The sequence below is a fragment of the Salmo salar genome, chromosome 03 (assembly GCF_965601325.2).
Source record: "Salmo salar chromosome 03, fSalSal1, whole genome shotgun sequence".
NCBI classification, from domain to species: domain Eukaryota; kingdom Metazoa; phylum Chordata; class Actinopteri; order Salmoniformes; family Salmonidae; genus Salmo; species Salmo salar.
Window position 1 is genome coordinate 69,520,158 of NC_138293.1, and position 22,803 is coordinate 69,542,960.

Here is a 22,803-nt window from a genome sequence, read left to right on the forward strand (position 1 = left end):
GCTGGATAAGAACATACTGTTTGCTACCAAAACAAGATAGTGTCCCAAGGAAGGGGATGAGTATTAGAAAACACAGAATATTGGTCATACTGAGAACAATTTACAGAGGCATGTACCCTCTCACAGACAAAATCTCTCTCTCTCAATTCAATTCAATTCAAAGGGCTCTATTGGCATGGGAAACACATGTTTACATTACACACACACACGCACGCACGCACGCACACACACACACACACACACACACACACACACACACACACACACACACACACACACACACACACACACACACACACAGACACAGACACACACACACACACACGCACGCACGCACGCACGCACGCACGCTTTTCACAAAGTAATAAAACAAGTTTTGGACCAGGTCCTAAGTGGGGTATAGTGTTTGGTGGAGGTAAAGTCATTGTGGAGCTGAAATGTTGATCTGACAACTGGAGTCCCTCAGATTTATGAGGCCTACCGCTTGTGCATTTACACCGCAAGCCTCTGCAGGAGAAACAAAGAGATCTGGGCTCTGTGTGGCCAATTATACTGCACACAACCAGGGGAGCCAGAGACTGAGGGAGGGATGGAGAGATATAGAGAGAGACAGAGAGGGAGGGAGAGAGGGAGGGAGAGAGGGATATAGATAGAGACAGAGAAGGAGGGAGGGATATAGAGAGATATAGAGAGACAGGGAGGGAGGGATGGAGGGAGGGATATAGAGAGAGACAGAGAGGGAGGGAGGGAGGGATATAGAGAGAGACAGAGAGGGAGGGAGGGATATAGAGAGAGACAGAGAGGGAGGGAGAGAGGGAGGGAGAGAGGGATATAGATAGAGACAGAGAAGGAGGGAGGGATATAGAGAGATATAGAGAGAGACAGGGAGGGAGGGATGGAGGGAGGGATATAGAGAGAGACAGAGAGGGAGGGATGGAGAGATATAGAGAGAGACAGAGAGGGAGGGACGGAGGGATATAGAGAGAGACAGAGAGGGAGGGAGGGAGGGATATAGAGAGAGACAGAGAGGGAGGGATGGAGGGAGTGAGAGATATAGAGAGAGACAGGGAGGGAGGGGCCGAGGGAGTGAGAGATATAGAGAGAGACGGAGAGGGAGGGACGGAGGGAGTGAGAGATATAGAGAGCGACAGAGGGAGGGATATAGAGAGATATAGAGAGAGACAGGGAGAGAGGGACGGAGGGAGTGAGAGATATAGAGAGAGACAGAGGGAGGGATATAGAGAGATATAGAGAGAGACAGGGAGAGAGGGACGGAGGGAGTGAGAGATATAGAGAGCGACAGAGAGGGAGGGACAGAGGGAGTGAGAGATATAGAGAGAGACAGAGGGAGGGATATAGAGAGATATAGAGAGATACAGGGAGAGAGGGACGGAGGGAGTGAGAGATATAGAGAGCGACAGAGGGAGGGATATAGAGAGATATAGAGAGAGACAGGGAGAGAGGGACGGAGGGAGTGAGAGATATAGAGAGAGACAGAGGGAGGGATATAGAGAGATATAGAGAGAGACAGGGAGAGAGGGACGGAGGGAGTGAGAGATATAGAGAGCGACAGAGAGGGAGGGACAGAGGGAGTGAGAGATATAGAGAGAGACAGAGGGAGGGATATAGAGAGATATAGAGAGATACAGGGAGAGAGGGACGGAGGGAGTGAGAGATATAGAGAGCGACAGAGAGGGAAGGAGGGAGGGGAAAGTGTGTGGTCAGGGGGTTGTGTAGACCACATAACTGTAACCTCCCCTTCTCACCACACAAGGTCATGCTCACAGCATTCCATACCGGTTGATTCCATCAGTGAATATGAAATGACTGAAATGAAAACGTTACCTTGATATTTTGAAAATTATATACCAAAATAAATTCTGATAAGCACTAACTTTCAGAGTGACAAACATACACATAATTTGGGCAGTTGTGTAACAGCAGGTGGAATGAATCCTGTTCCTAAGTTGTAGACTCTGTCTAACTCAGTGTATTCATGGAAGTTCTCTCTCTCTATCTTTCTCTCTCTGTCTCTCTGTCTCTCTGTCTCTGAAGTCATAAAAAGCACACAGGACCACAAAAGTGAAAGGTTACAGAGAATGGGTTCGAAGGGGATCAAAAACTGTTTTCCTCCTTTATAGAGTTGAGTTGACTGCAACACACGCAAACACTCATCCAGCATCGCTCCTTAAATGAGCCCCACATTTAGTGGTCTATGGGAGTAAATCGCTCATTAAGTAACACATGGTAGAGCCATATGCTATGGTTGTTGAGTCTGTGGCTCTCCTTTTCACACGCTGGAATATACATATTTGCTGTGCTACAACACTCATTGTGGTAAAGTCAATCATGGATTTGCTGTTATAATGAAGTACTGTAGCAGCAGCATCTGCAAGGGTTGTTTTGTATACCACGAACACACAGAATCTATGGAACAACTCAAATATACCACTCAGAAGTTAAGCACAGAATTCACAGGGTTCAAAGTTTGTGCTCTAAGATTAGGATTCCCAACCAATTACTCCCTCATATATGAAGACCAAATGGACAGACAGAGGATTCTGAGGTAGCTGGAGTGGTGATGTGTGATGGTAGCCATGCGATGTGTGGGGCCTAACCTCCCTATGAGGAGGTGAGTACAGATACCCTTCTCTGGATGGCCTTGAACTCACTGGCCCTGATATCTAATATGGTCATATTAATGCTTCTCCCCTCTCCAACTTCTCCACCAACCATGATACTCAATTACCTCCCATTATGGCTCATTTCTGTACCCCGGGACACACAATACACTGTAGCAACCCAGATTCTCTATAACTTGGCAAAAGGCTTTAGCTGGAAACAAAGAGTAGAAAACTGGCTCCCACCTCATTAACAATCACATATTCAGTCATCCACAGACTCCCACTCCCTCCATCCCGCAATTCTCTTTTTATTACCATTTCATTTCAGGCCGATCGCTGTAAATCCAATGCGCTCGCTGGGTGGAATTTTTAAAGCTGCATGTTTTTTTCAACTGTGTATAGTTTTCTAGTTTTTTTTGGTCCTTTTTTCATTTTATACAACTCTGCATGCTGCACATTATCGTTATAATTTTCTTTCCCACGAGGGAAGGGTGCTTCGGCGGAGTTGCAAGGCCTTTTTCTTAAAGTGTGTGTGGAAATAATGATTGTAATGGTTTGCAGCTGAGGAGAGGGAGCTGTGAGTGACATTATGATTGTGGTACAATTACCAAGAGCATGAAAGCAGACCATCAGTCAGAATAATGACTAATGACTCAAATAACACATTAAATAATCATAATAATAACAATAATAATGCATACCCTGTAGGAATCTGATACTACAAAGCATTCAGGCATCCCAGGACCTCTGGAGGGGTCTTCATTCACCAGAAAGGTTTCGGTGGCCTGAAACGTAACACAACAATCATTCATAGTATCAATGCATTTACCATCCTCTAAACAACTCCTTAACAAATACAGCACACAACACAACATCATTTTAATTAGAATAATAATAACGTTATTGTAATATTATTGCTATTATGTATTTATGATTTATTAATTATTAATATTATTATTGTTATTGTTCTTATAATTATAATTATTACTATTGTTATTATTATTGGTCAGAAATTATGTGCCAATTACAGTTTAGTCAAGCAATATCAGCATCCTGTACAGAATCTCTAATGGAGAATCCCTACCCCTCTTATACTCATACACAAAGCATGATTCATAATGTGTACTAGCCAACTCATATATGATGCAGGCCTGAACTCCGTTGCTAGCACCAGAATGGAGACCAGACCGTTTCAGCTGCTTTTGGATCACACCACACAATACACACTGACACAATGGCATTTCCTGTCCCTGGTTGTCACCAGGTGACTTCTCCCACAGCGGTGACTGATTCAGCACAAAACATTCACACGGGGCATACATTCACTGATCGATGCAGCAAAGGTATTTTTCTAAGTGTTGTTTCCATTCAGCACAGTTCATTTGTATGCTGTGGAACACACCAGCTGGGCCTTGAGCGCTGAATGAGTATCCATTCCAATTCTGCCGTCAATTGAGGCAGGCCAGCCCAGACAACATAGCTGGGAGGAAACCTTGATATGGAGAGCTGGGGAAAAATCCTATTTTCCAGAACCGTAAATCCTGATTTCTCAAGTTTCACAAAACAGGAACAAACACTGTTCGAAGCCAACTCTGAATGCATGCTACTCTTAACTTGTACCTGGTAAACATACACTATATACACTAAAAACAGACATTAACACACACACACACACAGAGAAAACACAGGAACAATACTTGAAGGAATACTTACACACACAGACACATGCATAAACACACAACACTATAATAAGTCCCAGACTTTGGCTAACCAAGCTGCGGCTAGAAACACAGGCTATTCATATCCCACCCAATGAGAGGTTAGCTCTCTTGTCTTCTCCCTTTCCCTTTTAACACTGAAGGGGCATCTGTGCCTGTGTGTGTGTATATGTGTTGGTGTGTTTGTGTACGCTGTATAAACTAATCATTTAATGCAAATCCATTGCTTACTTTTGTATGTTTACTCTTCAAGTTAGATTTCCGAATAAGAAATGTGAGTGTCATCCAAAAGAACCGAAAACTCCAATTAGACGATTCATGGCGTTCGGCTTCAACAACCATGTTCGTACCGGCCACCATTAATATATATGGAGGAGAACAGAGTGAAAACATAAAAGAGTTGTTCTATTACAACAAATGCTCTTTCTCAGCTCTTCAAAGGTTGTTAAAGACCAAGGTTCATCTGTAGTATGTCCTTTACTCTCCTAATGGACATAGGCATATCGTCCTAACAAAGGCATTTACAGTAGTAGTTCTGCTTGCCACATATTGGCTATTTCTGTGATAATGATACCGTTCTCTTTTTATTTTTTTTATTTATTTCACCTTTATTTAACCAGGTAGGCTTCATCAGAGAAAGAGGCTTATTCTCAGGCCTGAGGGTGTTACAGTACTAAAAGCGGTTGGATTGGCCAGTGGTTTGCTGAAAGGAGGGAGGAATGAAGGGATGGAAGGATGAAGGGATAGCAGAGTAAAACCTCTCTCTCTCTCTGCTGCATGGATTGCCTTCACACTTGAAAAGGGGCATCATTTGTTTGAGGCGGCACTGATTGTTTGATGTAGCTCCCTGTAGCACTGGCCCCTTTTTCCCTTTTCTCTCTGTTTTTATGGAGCATGTTGTCAATTATATATGCCACCCTTTTGCTATATATATGTAACATATGCCTGATCCATATGGCCAGCCTTGAGCGAAAATAGTATCAAGGCCTCACTTAATTAACACTTAAAAAGCTACAAAAAATGATTTGATGTCTGTGATTGAGTGACCTAGATGGGCTGTTTTACAGAATTCAAATGTTCATCAAATGCAATTGATTGAGATTTGATTTCTTAACATTCCCATGTTTGGTGAACAGTGAATGCTCAATTTAACTGTATGGATTTGACCAGCAACTAAAACAAAGGCAGAAATGCTTAATTTTCCATGCCGCAGACACACAGTGTCTCTCATCAAAATGATATACAGTCAGGTCCATAATTATTGGCACCCTGAGCTATATTGCATCGTCAAAAAATGTGGAAATTCTATTATTTTATACTAATTACACAGAGAAAGATATTTAGTAATAAAAAAATTCAAAATTATAGGAAAATATATGAAATTCTCTTATGTTGATGACTTTTTGCAAATCCAATCAGTTTTCCACATTGATTCAACTCATCACATTTAATTATTTTGTTGAAATGACGTGGAAACAACGTTGATTCAACCAGTTTTTGCCCAGTGGGTAGCACCGCCTGGAGATTGATAAACGCCATTGGCACTCGGATTAGAACCGGTTCCTATGGTCAGATGACATGATATTGCAATGGCCATCTCAGTGTTTGGACTTGAACCCCATTGGAAATCTGTGGTTTGAATTGAAGAGGGCAGTCCATAAGAGCAGACGAAAGATATCAAGGATCTGGAAAGATTCTGTACGGAGGAATGGTCTAAGATCCCTCCCAACGTATTCTCCGTCTCATACAACTTTGTAGAAAAAGGCTCAGTGTGGCTATCCTCGCAGGGGAAGGGTGCTAGAGTATTGAAAATAGGGGAAGTGTTCTAGAATCTAGAGTATTGAAAACAGTGGAAGGGTTCTAGAGTATTGAAAACACGGGAAGGGTTCTAGAGTATTGAAAACAGGGGATCCAATCATTTTGATCCCTATCTTTTTCAGATTTAAAAAAAAAATAACTTGTTAAAAAATATCTTTCTCTGAGCAATTGTATTAGTATATAATAATATATTTTCCCATTTTTTTGAGCATACAATATTGCTCAGTATTTGTATTATTTATTTTATACAGTCATTTTTGCTCATCTTGATCAAGGGTGCCAATAATTATGGACCTGACTGTATTTATTTTATTTTTTTATTTTTTATTTCACCTTTATTTAACCAGGTAGGCAAGTTGAGAACAAGTTCTCATTTACAATTGCGACATGGCCAAGATAAAGCAAAGCGGTTTGACACATACAACAACCCAGAGTTACACATGGAGTAAAACAAACATACAGTTGATAATATAGTACAAAAATAAGTCAATATACAATGTGAGCAAATGAGGTGAGATAAGGGAGGTAAAGGCAAAAAAAGGCCATGGTGGCAAAGTACATACAATATAGCAAGTAAAACACTGGAAAGGTAGATTTGCAGTGGAAGAAAGTGCAAAGTAGAAATATAAATAATGGGGTGCAAAAGAGCAACATAAATAAATACAGTAGGGGAAGAGGGAGTTGTTTGGGCTAAATTATAGATGGACTATGTACAGGTGCAGTAATCTGTGAGCTGCTCTGACAGCTGGTGCTTAAAGCTAGTGAGGGAGATAAGTGTTGTATGTATGGGGGTTGCCCCACTTGGCATTTTTTCATGGCACAGGATAAATTAAAACATATACACTTTCTCTCTCTCTCTCACTGTCTGTCTGTCTGTCTGTCTGTCTGTCTGTCTGTCTGTCTGTCTGTCTGTCTGTCTGTCTGTCTGTCTGTCTGTCTGTCTGTCTGTCTGTCTGTCTGTCTGTCGCTCTCTCTCTCTCACACAGACACACACACACACACACACAATATAAAAGCACCTGACTTCCCGTACTAATTTCCAAACCAGTCTTTCTGGCCTCACAACAATCCATAAGAACAGTCATCTCCATTATTGATCAGACAGTGATCATCATCGTTATCACTCCTCATCCCCACTGGACATTGTCATCAATAGTGCCACTTAGTTTTCTACAGCATCACTGATATCCTCCCAGTCCCACTCAGTGGCTGCATGGAGCTTCATTGTATACTCGCTAACAAGCTAACAAACCTGTGCAGATCAAATAGAGGACAGGGAGGGGGAACTTGTTTGTTAAAACATGTGGGGGAGAAATATGAAAGGAGAAATGTACGTTGTGTGAGTCCACGCCAGAGCCCCCTCAGGGAAAAATTCTGGAAAAATGTGATATTTTACACCTGCATCTCAGGAGGTGAGGGGTAAGAGAGGGGGGATAATAATTAGAAGGGTGTGATTGGAGATTGCTTATTGTTGTAGGTCTGTTTGAGGTTTGCCTTTGGTTCTTTCTCTTGCATTCCATTTTAAGTCTGAGGTGTGGATAATGTATGTGATGCAAGTTTATTATGTTTGCTCAACCTGGTTCTAAATACAGAAGAAACGTTGAAAAATTAAATATGCAAATACAACTTGACTGATAAATATCCTGTGAGCTCAGTTGAATGAATACTGGTGTTGGCTCTAATTCTTCATTAGAGACCCTCAACTGGAGGGCAGGCAAAGACATCTATTGTTGGGACATTTTTACAAATGAAACTAGGAGGACAGAAGACACTGTAAAACAGTTCCAAACTAAATGGAATAAAATGACTCATTAAGCGTTGGTGTGCAGTCTGCATTGGTCATAGCACTATGGTTGAGTCTGGACTATATCAAACATTTGAGGCAGTATTTTGAATACCATTTAGATGACCTGTTCACAGTCATTTAAATTTGGTCTGACGCTAAAAATACATTATAATGCACATTTAATGTGTGCCCAAGAGAGCGGGTTAGTGAGGTAGCCTAGCAGGTTGCCTAGCAGGTAGCCTAGCAGGTTGACTAGCAGTTAAGAGCGTTGGGCCAGTAACCAAAAGGTCGCTGGTTTGAATCCCTAAAATATCTAGGTGAAAAATAGGTGAATAATCTGTTGATGTGCCCTTGAGCAAGGCACTTAACCCTAATTGCTCCTGTAAGTTGCTCTGGATAAGAATATCTACTAAATGACTAAAATGTAAAAATGGGTGTGATGTGGACATCTTCTTCTCTCTGCAGTGGGCACTGCAAGATGCCTTTAAGGGCTGAGACTGGCATTCTAAAACAAGGGGCCTCATTCTAAAGAATCAATGGCTCAAAATGTACATAGTCCTCATAGGTTATGGCACCACTAGCACATACACCCGCAATAACATCTGCTAAACACGTGTACAGTATGTCACCAATAAAATGGGATTTGATTTGAGTCTACCCTAACTGCTAATCTAAGATGACCTTACATGACACCAAACCTATAAAGATGAAATGAGAAACTGACCTCAGATCAGAACTGAGAGACAACTCTCTGCACCCTTTATAGGATCACAACCAGGGGTTAATATGACACATATGCATGCCATCACCACCTCCCAAGTGTTTATTTAACAAAGACATACCCTAGCATTCCTCTGGATTGCAACGCCAATAAGGATATGGTAGCCTCTACACCACAGATCACAAAAGGGCGAACGAGGACCCATATACACAGTGAGAGATGACATCACTGGCAGCGACAGCCAAGAGCTGCAGAAAACATATGGCCTGGAAAGCGCCTGTTTGATCATCTTGTGGTGAGCTGCTCCCTCTGTACATACACATCAACATCTACAGAGTGGGATATACAATTACCTAACAATTTACACAGCTCCTCGAGATTATGACACAGTACTCCTCCTCATACCAATCACACACATCCTGACCCTGGGCCAGACCATGGAGCACTCCAAAAAAGACAACTTTTAGTGCCTGAAGTCAATAGAGGGAATGGCATTATAGAATACTTAGAAAAGAGAGCATACATTCATTTGTGAAGCATATAAAGCATATGTTATTCTTTAATATATGCATATATTTATGTAGTCCTAAACTACAATATATTCGATAAGTGAAGGACTCAATGAACAGGGTGAGTTTGAAGGATTGCCTTAGCATCCTTAAATACCGATTATGCGTGTTTACATGTTTAGAATATGTTGGGCAGAAATTCTGTCTAGCTTTTCATAAAAAAAACGAAAACAAATAAACATAATCCCATGTGAGGCCTGTCCTGAATTTTGTTTTTATATTAAGTTACTGTTGAGCTACTTGGACTAGTGCCATTTCAGTTTGCAAGTAAACACATAATTATTCATACAAATAATTGTTCATATTCATGTGCAAATAGAATTGTAGGAATCTAACAGTAACTTCAAGGTTGTATATGTCAGTTTTTCCTCAATAGTCAATGTACACAAAATGGCCAACTCAACTGATCCTATGCCAAGAGATCAAGCTAAAGGTCAAGATCCTGACAGGTCAAGATCCTGTGTTATTTAACTCATTAAAAACACTTTCCATGACTAATTTAGAACCTAATAGCAGTCCACTTCAATATCCCACAACTGGACTACTTTAGGAAAATACACAAAACAAATAAAGGAGCAGAATAGATGTCCTTTGTGCTTAAATTTGATCAGGAGTCTGATAGTTTTACTTGACAGTCTTAGAGACATGATTCACTCCACTATTTTTCTGTGTAAAGATTGTATCAAACTTTGTTTTGGAGGCCTACTTACATTTCCTTTTACATTTTAGTCATTTAGCAGACACTCTTATCCAGAGCGACTTACAGTAGTGAATGCATACATTTTCATACATTTCTTTTTTTTCGTACTGGTCCCCCGTGGGAATCGAACCCACAACCCTGGCGTTGCAAACACCATGCTCTACCAACTCAGCAATATTTTCTGTTCTCAAGAAACTCATGTTAAATGTTTCAAGCCATAGAGGAAATTAACCTTTACTGAACTAAACTCTCCATTACAATATCATAACATGCGATCACAAGCAGCATCACAAGGACCAGTGCTGTGGACTTGGTGGGCCTAGTGGTTATTAGAATGGCCTTGTGCTCTCCTTACTGCCCTGAATTCAGTGAATAGCCTTTGCGTAAATACGCAGCCGTCGGTAAGAAGTTACACCGGTAGATAATATTTAGCAACAGAGTACGAGAGGAAAGCAGTCTCGCCAGTTATCTTCCGCAACTAACATTGATTTCAGAAATAAAGTCCAACTCTTAGGGTAACGTCCCCTATAAACTGTAGCCAAAATGCACTTATAAACCAAAAACGAAATGCGTCCGTTGACTATTCACATTAGGTGAATTCGGCTTTTATGTTACTACTTATTCAATTTCTTTCACGTTTGGATTGTGCAACGCTGCCTTGACTTTGTGTATAATATAGATACATCAAAGTAGACGCTTGATTGGTGGAGTGCCGTGCTCTGCTTGTCAATAAGGGGGCGACAGCATGACCACGAGCTGCAACGACTGGAAGCAGCTCAACTGCCCCGGGAATGTAGCTGAGTGGAGGATAAAGGAAGATAAATTATCCGCGTTATCCTTGTTCAAATATAACCCACTTCCATATATGTTTTAACATAAAATCCTATACAGTATCAATATGAGTTGCAACATGAGATTGGGTAGTGCAAAGTTAACTTTAATGTACGGTATTACTCCTTAAACCACTCACAAGATAACTTTGGGGTAATCATTAATAGTTTTTGATGTCCTAGAATTATGTTTTTCCTGTTTAAACAAAACATTAAGATGATTACAAGCTTTCAGATGCATACAAGAGCAAATGATTGATTTACACAGCACGTACCATTGTGGAGCAGGGAAATGTGCCAACAGTCTCAAATACCCATTTTCAACTCTAAAAAAGTTCAGCTTCCAAAAAAAGTGTGGGAGAGAGAAAACTACTCGTTTCTTCTGATACCGGAAGCAAAATAACCCTAATACGGGACGGCCTGTGGCCTGGTGAACATTTTTTTAAATTGTAGTTTTACTGTTCTCCTCCAACAGGGAAAGGGACGGGAGACGGCTTATCCAAGTCAACCACTTCCCGGCTTCATTCGGGGTGTTTATGTCCGCTATTCACGCGTGGGACTTCCATGAAAACACGGACGGCGGTTGTCGGAGCTGTGAGTACTTGCTCTGGTCGCCTGTCAGTGCGCCATCCCTTCTGTCCGCTCTGTTCACCGAATACCCAGCGAAGCAAATCCGTGCACGATGCTAGCGTCTCGTCAGCTCCCAAGTAACAGAGCAGAGGTCTCTCTTTGCAAGGGACCGACAGTAAGTAGACTCTACTTACGCGCTCACAAATCAGCTGTTGCTTCTGTGTGCCTCAAAGGAACTCTGTGTTATCCTCATCCTCTGGTCCTCCTAATAAAAAACAATACAAAAATGGAATTCCCTTTGGTTCTTCTTCACCTGTTCTTCAATGCCCATATTTACTCGAGATAAAAAGGAGACCACAACTAGTACCAGATCTGGCACCATGGATGTTGCAAGTTTGGGAGAGAGGTGATACTTGATCATACCACTATGCCAGGCGACTTCACGAGGACGCGCATATGTATACGCTAATCCCTGTACATATGACGAGTGTATTAAATAGTTGGAGTTAACGGCTGTTAAAGTGTAATAAACCCAGAAAAAGTGATGTGGCGGTCCAGAGCGCGCGGAGGCGCAGCAGTGGATCGCGGCCGGAGAAGCGGAGGGCTGGTGAATTATTAATAAACGGAGCGGTTCACAGTCTGTCGTGCTCAGTGAGTAACCAGGACGGCAGCTGGGGGTTTAGAGGAATTAAATACGGGCTCAGAGTAAACCGTTGACGGCAGGGGATTACCACTCACCGGCTACAGTGTAGAGGCAGAGCAGGGACGCAGGGAGGGAGGGAGAGCAGAGGGGGAGGTGGTATGATAAAATCCAAATCATTTAAACATTGGTCAATGATATAAGCTATAAGTTACAAACCTCTCTTATCGGTATTAGGCCTAGATAACATTTAATCATTATCCAAAACAAATATGTAATCAGTGCACACTGCCTGCAGGGATGTTTCCTAGGTTTTTATATGGATATTTAGGCTAGTCATGCCAGATATTTTACAACGATGAGAATTTGACAGTAAAGGCCTAGCAGTTATTAGGCCACTGTAGGCTATAGGAAAATATTGTGTAGTCTAGATTAATACAAACGGACATTTTTTTCAACATAATAATATACCTCATGTATGGCCGTCACGGTCCTGCTTGAGCGTTTTTTGTTAGAACAGAGCAGGTTTGGAATAACTTTCTCTGACTTGCAGTGAAGGACGAGATTAAACGGGGATTTACCACCAGTTTTGTAGGCTACAGAATTATTTCCACAAAATGTTCTACAGAATTCATCCACATTTAGCCAACTATTACTTCTTAATGTAGCCTCAGCCTAGAGCAAGAACCGGACAGGTGCACGGATTTTGCACCCTGTTCAAAGCTCTGTGATGCTATTCATATCAAACAATACTGGGCAATGAAATTCATTTGACATTTAATAGGACTTGACTTTATTAGAATATTCACTTATTCCAACACATTTCTGCGTTGACCTTTAAGGTAAGAGTATGCAAGAGTTGTGATGCCGCAAAGTATGAGCGTGCCCAACGGATTCCAATATGCTAACTGGTTGTTCATCTCCTCTTCCGCAATATAAGTTTATGACCTTATATTTAGAAAGACCCATGAGAAACACAAGCTGTTATTTAGTGTTAGAGCTTATTATGGCTCCTGCAGGTTATAACTTCAGGAGAATCTAACAGCTGGAGAAGAGAAGAGCAGACGTTGTTGATGATGATGATGATAAAGATACAGCAATACCAGAAATTAGAAAGAAAACAATAATACCAATATTATTACAATTGCTGTATATTATTTTTAGGCTATTATTAGACACTGATTGATATAAATATATACATTAAATTATTGTTATTATCACCATTAATCACTTGTATCTTTACTAATCATCCTTGGAAGTACTAATTTATTGCCTCCCCAGTCGAAATTCCTGCATTGTAATTTCACAGACTCAATGATGCTGCTCTGCCATATAATGTCAGAAGCCTGCAATTCTTTGAATACAGTAACTTTTAAAGAAAAAATAAATAAGATTTCATTCTAACGAGACTGGACATGGCAAGATCAGAATGACACTTGTTTAATTTCTACGAGAAAATACATTTACCATAATACAATTCTGCTTTAGACGGAAATGGATTACATTAATAAATGCAGCGTATCCCCAATGACACAGTTTGGCTATTTTAAAAGTGTATTCATGATTTAAAAAGTGGTTGATTTGTATGACATTTTAGATATTTCAACAGACAGTTTCCATGTCCAATAATAGGCTGCATCCAATTCAAATGATAATCTAAAATCCTCCAGAATTCAGGTGAGACCCGCAGGTTAGCGGTAGAAATATTAATTTCGGGATGTATGTTGCCCTAGTCATTTTAATGTCATTTAAGCATTGAAGAAAAAAACCCAAAATACACATTTGGTTTATTCTTTGAATGTTTTATGTAATAGGTCTACATCTACATATTAGTGTGGTTTGCAACAGAATAAGTGTTAAAACATGTCTGTCACATTTAACTAAGCTGGATTGATATTAGGCCTAAATACTTTTTCATATTATCTGCTTAAAAATGCTTCTTTTTAGGAACTTTTGTTATAAAAAGAAAAACGTTTCTTTAAATTGATGGGTGCTCTAATTTGTTTCAAAACGTGTGCCAAGTATGAGTTTAGGCAGTTCACTTTCAGACTAATAATTATTTTATTCTAGGCCTAAAGAAGAAGTAAAGTTGTATAAGGCAGAAGATATGATACAAGCAGACTTATATCTATACAATCAAATGTGTAAAGAAAACCATGTAATATTGACTAGGCCTGTTTGTGACATAATGGCCATTCTCAGCCTTTTGTCATTGTGCAAACATCACACAAGACGTCAAGCCTATGATCCTAACCTTGGTATTCGCTTGGACAAGAAGGTTCAATATAGTTCAGAAAAAAACAAGGGAGTAGGCTACATATTACTGCCTGACCATGCCTTTCTCTGTCTGACGATGCTGTCGGCAAACACACAGCATCGATACTAGGCAGCCACTACTTCATCCGGAAGTGTAGGATATAACAGCAAATTACACTTCTCTATTATTTTACCAATTGTATATATTTTATTTTAGCACTTTATTCGTTTATGCTATAGCCTATAGGCCTAAGCAACGTAGTAAAGCTAAGCATTGTATCAGCTGCATATCATATCCTGATTTACCACATCTTCCTCATCTATAGTTGTCTGTGTCACCCTACACATGTTGGCTCTCAATGCCTCTGCAATCTGAATTCGTGATAAGCCTACTTATCTAAACGATTATATATATAAGCAACAATGTAATATCACAAAATTATGTATTTCTGTTGAAGACAAACCATTGTTGTCTGATTTCTCATATAGCTTAATGTCAATCTTCACTTCCCTGCATGTGAAATTATTCAAAATCTAAAAACAGTATTTTTGCACACTGATATAGAGTAACCTCATGCACCGGCCGGCACACGAATGAGTGCATAACAAAAACTAATCCAAAAGTTTTCAGTTAATAGAATAATTAAGTCAAAATAAATACATAAGATAAATAAATAGGTAGCCTTCTATTTCTGGCGAAATAAATAGACCTACATCAACTCAAACGAACTTGAACAAGTTTTTAACCAATCCGGCAAAACCCGAAGTAGGGCCTAGGCCTAATGCATCTGCTTCCTTTTATTACTCAATCTTTCATGTCGGAGTGATAAAGCACTTTCACCTGCCCGCGAACCCAAATGTCTGAGTTTAGAAATGAAGAGTTGTGATTAAAGAGTTTTTAAGCATGTTCGAAAGTAGTTTATAATTTCTAACAATAATGACAAAAGATTTAGGCCCAACACAAAGAAGGTCACAGCGTGCATGACGTGTCGTGGTACTGTAGGCCTATAGTGAGCATAGGCCAAAAACTAAAGAGCCACTGTTCTCGTTGCACAGCCACCGCCGAGAAATAAAAATGTGTTTCTGATGGAGCCCAAATGCGTCAACCTATTATTCACAATCCATTCCAGCCTAAAGTAAACGAAACAGTGTTGCTCTTGAGGAAACATGAGCTACAACTATAGGCTATCTGATTCTCATTAAAATGAAAATGGATTTTCAGGCAGCGTTGTAAAGTGTAAGCCCTTATTTCCCAATTCCATTATTCAATTCCTTCTCGCGCTCTCCTGCACTATCCAGGGACTTTACTTGGATTCCCTTCCGTTTCTCTACAGTTTGCCCAGTATTCTCGGCTTGAGCTTTACAAAAACTGGGAAACAAAAGTTCCACTAGGCAACCGCGTGTCTAGGAATGCTGACATTGGCATTGCGAACGGGCACTGGCTGAAAGAGCGGCAGACCGGCAGCCTAATTCACCGCCTCTGTTTCTCCCCCAAAGGTACTGTAGGCCCGTAACTTCCCATACGGAAGGACAAAAAAGGGATGTTTACGCACACTCGCTTCACCTATTCCCACACAGTTCTTTAAAACAGCAATGCAACAGTTATCTCTCATGCATACCCTATCCCCAGTCTGTCTGTCATAGCTCAAGGCAAAGCAAGCGTAGGCAACCGGACCTATAACCTGTGCGCAATACTGTTTCAACAGCCTGCTGTTAGCAGACCATATATCCTCATGTGGGTATAGTTCTTTCATGATCTAAATGTAAGAACATAAATTGGTTATAGATTCAAAGACAGAGAATAAGTTGCGTCTTGAACATCTAGGTAGGCCTACCATCAATCACCTGAACAAAATTGCTTTTTCAAAGGATATTTCATCTTAAAGGTGTACATTTCTGTGTCCCAGCAGATTGTACATTTCATCTAGAAAAGGACTTTTAAATAAAAAAAGGTGCTTTGAAAGTATGTCAGTTTTAAAGTATTACTGCTTAATTAACACTGCACCCCTAATTATTTTCTGTTGGTGTGGGACTATCAAGCCTCTGGAATCACAGAAGAGATAGAGGGAGTTAAAACATCTGTATACGGCAACACATATCCACACGAGCACACACACACACACACACACACACACACACACACACACACACACACACACACACACACACACACACACACACACACACACACACACACACACACACACACACACACACACACACACACACACACACACACACACACACACACACACACACACACACACATGATGCATTAGGCCTATTACCACAGCCCTGTATGTAACAAAGGCAGACAGCTAACCAGTCCAGGTATAGAGTCCACCTCCAGGCACCCAGCGGTGAGATAAATAGCATGTGACAGAGGGCTGTGATTGGCTGGCCCTGGGGCCAGGGTGGCTGCTGCAGGTTGCTGGAGTGGAGCTGTCCCTGGTCCCTGGCTATCCCACACTCCCCAGCCTTATCAGGCTCCTACACGGCACCGCTAGAGGAAGGCATGTCTCAGGAGGGCAGGGCTACCAGCACACCGCTTATCATCCACCAGCAAGGAGGGTTTAGAGGTCCTTATTAACTCTGCCTGTGTGTGTGTGTGTGTGTGTGCATGCGCATGTGTTTATGAGAAAGGTAAATGTTTGTATGAGTGTATGGCTTTTGGGTGTGTGTGTATTGTTTGCACATGTGTGCATGAGTGAAGTGCTTGGTGAGATGCTGTTAATCATGACAAGAACAAAGTAAATGATGATACACACTTCTCTCTGTGCCAGCTTCCACTCTTTCAGTTAAAGCTCCAGCAAAGTTCTTCAAAGCCACTGAAAGGGAACACAAAGGCTTTTTCTTAAACAAGGTCAAGTGTTCTGTGTGTATACGTTTAGATCCGCTAGGTTATCTCTCCACACAAAGTGGGAAACAATGCAGTGTTTTCTCAGGCCGATGAACTGCAAACAAAACCAAGCCACCAACATCTCGTTCCTGTTGGGAAAGACGTTAAATTATGTCATTTTTTGTCATTTGAGTACATGTGTGGCTCCACATCTCAGAGCCCCATTGGAAATACACTTCTTCATCTCTGTGATTTACTCAGGTCTGGCTCCAGCCAGTACCATGGAGAGGGGTAGCTGCAAGGGGGTTTAAAGGAAGGGGGTTCTGGGAGAGTAGGGTTGTCCTCCCCCAGGAGAGACCAGCACTGGTATAATCTGTTTTCCTGGCTCTCCATGAAAGAGCGAGTGAGACCCACTAGAGACTGGCCCTCTCAGATCGGCTGCCCCCCACCCCTACTGTCTATCTTCATCTGCTATCTCTCCATACCTCTCTCCAGCTCTCCTTTTCTCACTATATTCTCCAAAGCTTCTTTTCGTTCCCTCTCTCTAATCATCCCTTGGTTTGAAATTGATTTATTGATTTAACTCTCCATTCCAGTCCACCCTCTGCTTGCACAAGCATCCATCTGCTTTTCCTAACGGATGTCGTTGTGTCAATGTTTCCTTATTCTTATCTAAACGTATCTCTTGGTATCTACGTTTGTATTAAACATCATTTCAAATATGGATTCATATTATTAATAAAAGATGAGGAAATCCTTGTCATTATGTACATCCATTCACTTGAGAACAGCAGCTGCCAATATTCTAGTCTTTTTAGATCAGGGTGGGATTTAGCTACTACATGAAAACAATAATGTAGCTACAATTCTATCCTAGAACTGTACAGTAAGGATGCCTTGGAAGCGCAATTCATATTTGACAGCAATTGAACAAAAAAGTCCCATTTCATATTATTCCTAAAATCTTTAACTTCTTTCTTTCTCCATATTGTGATTTTTTATTTTTTTTAAATTAGCAGGTAGATCATCTTTAATACTGCAAATAGATTGTGGCTTCTACCAATGTAATTGTCTGCATCCTTCTCCATATTGTGATACCCATTCCCCCCTCTTTTCTTGCCCCCATCCCTCGCTCCATCCCTCTGCTTCCTGTGTTCACTCTTTCACACCTCTGAGAGGAGAGCGTTGTTTTATGGAACCGGGCCATACAGTCTGGTCTGGTCCAGTACCCTCTCCCTCTCTATCTCAATCCCTCCATCTTTCCTCCCTGCAGTTTCCCCCATCTTCCTCCCTCTTTTCCTCCCCATCAATGGGTAGAGCCTCCTTAGCAGTGGCAGGCTCTGTTTGGTAGAGTGGATCCAAGAGAATATGAATATTCATGATTCACCCCCCACCCCCCCACTGTCGGCTGCAACACTTGGTAGCAGCACATGGAGAGACAGCTGTTGCAGGCCAAGCCAGGCATCTGTGCAGTGGGAGAGGGAGACACAGAGAACGCCAGGCAGTGGCTGGGGCATCTGGGTAGAGAGAGCCAGACAGATAGACAGACAGAAGGAAAGGGGCAGTGGCAGGGTCATCTGGGTGAAAAGAAAGTGGAAGAGACAGACAGAGGGATAAGGGCACCGGCGGGGTAGCAGTCTGGAGAGGAAAAGGACAGACAGCTTGAGGAGCAGGGGAGAAAGTGAGAAAGTGAGAAAGTGAGACAGACAGACAGACAGACAGACAGACAGACAGACAGACAGACAGACAGACAGACAGACAGACAGACAGACAGACAGACAGACAGACAGACAGACAGACAGACAGACAGACAGACAGATTGAGGAACAGGGGAAAAAGTGAGACAGTCAGACAGACAGACAGACAGACAGACAGACAGACAGACAGACAGACAGATTGAGGAACAGGGGAAAAAGTGAGACAGTCAGACAGACAGGTTGAGGAACAGGGGAAAATGTGAGACAGTCAGACACACAGGCTGAGGAACGGGAAAAAGTGAGACAGTCAGACAGACAGGCTGAGGAACAGGGGAAAAGTGAGACAGTCAGACAGACAAGCTGAGGAACAGCAGAGAAAGTGAGACAGAAAGGTAGGGATAATGGCAGGAGGGTCTGCAGACAGACAGACAGACAGACAGACAGACAGACAGACAGACAGACAGACAGACAGACAGACAGACAGACAGACAGACAGACAGACAGACAGACAGACAGACAGACGTTCAGTTTTGGTAGGAGAGGTCTCCTGGACAGGAGGGACATAGGATAAAGAGACATTGAAATGCGTTTAAGCACATTTGAGGTTTCAATGGAATGATACAGTAAGGAACAGTCTATTACAGACTTATATACATACGTATGAGCAGTCATGAAACACAACCAATGAAGACACAGAATCAGGCCCTAGCAATGACAGTAAGAGTGCTAGAACAATACTAGATGTGCTGACACGTACGTTCCGGTTAGCAGGGCCTGCTGATTCTCCACAGGGTGAGAGAACGTTCCTTTGCCAGCCATAATAACCTAGCCTTGCCCACCCCTGTGCCCCAGCACCCTGCAGTCGCCTCATCCCCTGCCACCCCCCTACGTGGGGCCCCAGTTCTGGCTGGCCTTCCTATCCTTCTCTCCTCCTCCCTCTCCCCCTCTCACCAAGGCAGCAGGCCCTGTGGTGCCCTACATAGCAGTGAGCGCAGCAGGCTGGCACTGCAGGGAAGCCTGGGGTTTTCTAACTGTGTCAGGCCTCAGGACACCTCTGCGCTGTGTACCAACACACAAAGGACAATCAATGCAATGCAAACAAGAGTGGTACAGAATGATCAACGCTATCAATATGTACTATTTAATATAAAGGGGTCTGATGTAAGGGGTCAAATGATTGGTGGCTGGCATCTTGTTCTAGTTGTTTTGTATGTGTATAAAACAGGATATATGATATATATGGGTGAAAAATGTAGGCTATGTGGGTGCAAAAATATGACTTAAAATCATTACGTTATGCTTTTTGATAATTATACCTCCAATCAATCCTTATTAGAAACAGTAATCTGTCCATTTTTCTTTAGAGACTTGTGGGGAAAACACTGAATATTAAGTACAAGCTGAAGTACAGTTTGAAACTACATCCATTGGCATTATCTTTATTCTCAAATATGAGATCATTTATTATTCAGTAGGTGATATGATATGATAAATGTATGCAAGCCAAAAGTAACAAGTATTTTCAAAACATTTGAAGTCACAATATTCTGAGAGTAATAGGATAGCAACAGAGATATGATTGTATTTAATAACAGTCAGAGTCTTTATTCCACGGCAATTGAAATATTTAATCTTGCACTGAATTATGTTAAATAATTGTGTGAGTGGCGTTAAGTATCTACCAACTTTCACTTAAAAAAAACTAACAATGAAAGTAGAGTTCAGGGCAGCAGCCTCATTCTGTACACACACACCACTGAGCTTTTTACCATTTAAAGTAGCCCAAAGAAAAAGCATTATTCAAAACACAAAATGATCACAATTGTCATCAGGATTTTGATGACTACACCATCATTCCAATATCAATTGATGCAGGTGACTCCAACTTCTCTACAGGAATACTTTCACCCAAGTCAACTAGACCCTCGCACAACAATACATCCTCTCACCAGAAATCACTTCAAACATTCAATCAATTGATTCCTGACAATCAACTTGCCATTTTAAAAGTAGATACCCACAGTAACAAAACATTTCCTATGCCCTATACCTGAGCAACAACCTCCACTCAAATGTCATTTTAGTTAAATACATTTTTTTCAACTTAATGAAGAGATGGTCAATGGAGAGAGAAGAAAGCGGGAGTGATGGAGAAAGCGATAGAGATAGACAGGGAGTATCCCTACCATCCACCATGACCTGGCAGAGAAGTCGTAGCACAGCTGCCACCTGAGCCCTGGGTCACACTGTCTGTCCGACGCCATTCCTGCGCTCACTCCGCCAGCCAAAATCCTCTTCCCGTGATGCCTAATAAATATATAAATAAGTCAATAAGGGAAAACACGGATGGAGCACCAATCAGGAGCTGTGTGTTACCAGGATGCACCCAGTGTGAGTGTGTGTGTGTCTGTGTGTGTGAGGGAGAGGACACGGACACAAAAACACCAAGAAGCCCTCTCCAAGCAGCTGTGCCCGGGCTTTGCCAGTCCAGTCCCAGTACCCTGCCATATGTAGACTTAGAGAAGCACCATTTCTGAACCAATTCTAAGCTGTGTGTGTGTATGTGTGTAGGGGGGGATACATGCTACAAGGTGCTGTGAGCCAAAGTCACATGTCAAAGCCCCGTCATTGAAGTGCCTCCATGTTACAGACCGTGTACATTTATCTTCAGTCTCTGTGAATAAAATCTCGGAATTTCACAAAAATGGTTGCTACTGATAGTGAATTGAATAAAATGACCATTGACTTCAATAGCTGTGTCTCATGTGTCCTGTCCTCCAAAAATCACCTTTGCCTTGTGGTTCATTCACCTTGCGACATGACGTCTTCTTGGTTCCCCTCCATAATGCCTGCATATTCTAACAGGATGGAAATCTGTTGTTGATGAACATAATGAAAACAAAAGAAAGTCATTTTCCTCATTGGTATAAACATTTAGTCACTGCCCATGAGGAAAACATTACTGTGAATTCCATTTAGTCAAGCCTATTATGGAAAACAAAAAAGAAATAAGATAAAAATGTAACTTGCACTTTCATTGACTTTGTGCTTATTCCAAAGAAACCAGTACTATTATCCATAACACTCTTTGCCACTGTAAGTCATTATTTCCATCAACTTACACCTGTCTGTCTGTCTGCCTCACTGTCTGTCTGTCCAGTATAGTCATAGCTGGATCCTGATACAGATATTTGTGTTTATCCAGGGTCTCATTTGTAGTCACTGACAGACTGTGAAGGAGAGAGCCACCACAACACCATGTATTCCCAGGTGATTTTGCGTAAGTGCTGCTGTCATCTGTGAATGTTACATGCGTGTGAACGAGTACGCAAGTGAGCATAAGATAGAGGAAAGAGGCTGTGTATGGAGAGAGAAAGAGAGACAAAGCCTGGATGGGGACCCGAGGTGTGGGATGAGTGGTAATTATAGGGCCTGTTATGGCGTGCTAGCTGTTACAGAGAAGCTGGGCTTGGCACGTCGCCCCAATTGAATTAAAAAGCGCTAGACGGGACCCTTTTGTGTGACCCCACACGCCCCCCTCCCTTCCCCCAGCGCTGTCTTCAATCTCGCCAGGCCTCAGCGGGGCCTACAAGCAGAGGGAGTGGGCGCAATGCCTAGATGACCCCGGGTAATATGGAAATGGCTCGAGAAACTCCTAACAATACCCCATCAACACACATACAGTACATACATCCCTCATCTCTTGACTTTATCAAAACCATTCCTGCTCCAAAAGTTGCTGCCAACATAAAATCACCACTGCCCTCTTTTGGAACCTGGACTTACCTCTACAGTTCCTGTGCTGCTATAATGTTATATAAGTGTTCCAGATACACTCACATACATTTACATGCAGCTCAAGAGCTTTCAGATACTGATGGTGTATACTGTAGGTGGATTTGATCACTCAAAAACAGTTTTATTGGCTAAAACCATACCACTAAAGTAATCTGTAGAATAAGAGTGGTACAGCCGTATCATCAGTACTGTACCTAATAGTGGATGAAGCACTCTCTGGTCTTCCCTGCCTGGCCC

General features: G+C 41.8%; 1 protein-coding gene across 14 annotated transcripts in view; it reads right to left on the minus strand.

Moving 5' to 3' along the window:
• nfixb (nuclear factor I/Xb) overlaps nucleotides 1–11,956 on the minus strand; it is a 152,230-nt gene extending 140,274 nt beyond the window's left edge. For 2 of the 14 annotated variants that reach the window (XM_082971422.1, XM_082971426.1), the window contains exons 1-2: nucleotides 11,042–11,955; nucleotides 3,326–3,409 (exon numbers count right to left, since the gene is read on the minus strand). In XM_082971422.1, the coding sequence (XP_082827548.1) occupies nucleotides 3,326–3,409; nucleotides 11,042–11,044 (87 nt within the window). In that variant the 5' untranslated portion in view covers nucleotides 11,045–11,955. Of the gene's footprint in view, nucleotides 1–3,325; nucleotides 3,410–11,041 lie in introns of all 14 variants that reach the window. The other 12 variants (XM_082971424.1, XM_082971425.1, XM_082971427.1 and 9 more) reach the window with 11 other exon arrangements.
• Nucleotides 11,957–22,803: the final 10,847 nt, after the last annotated feature.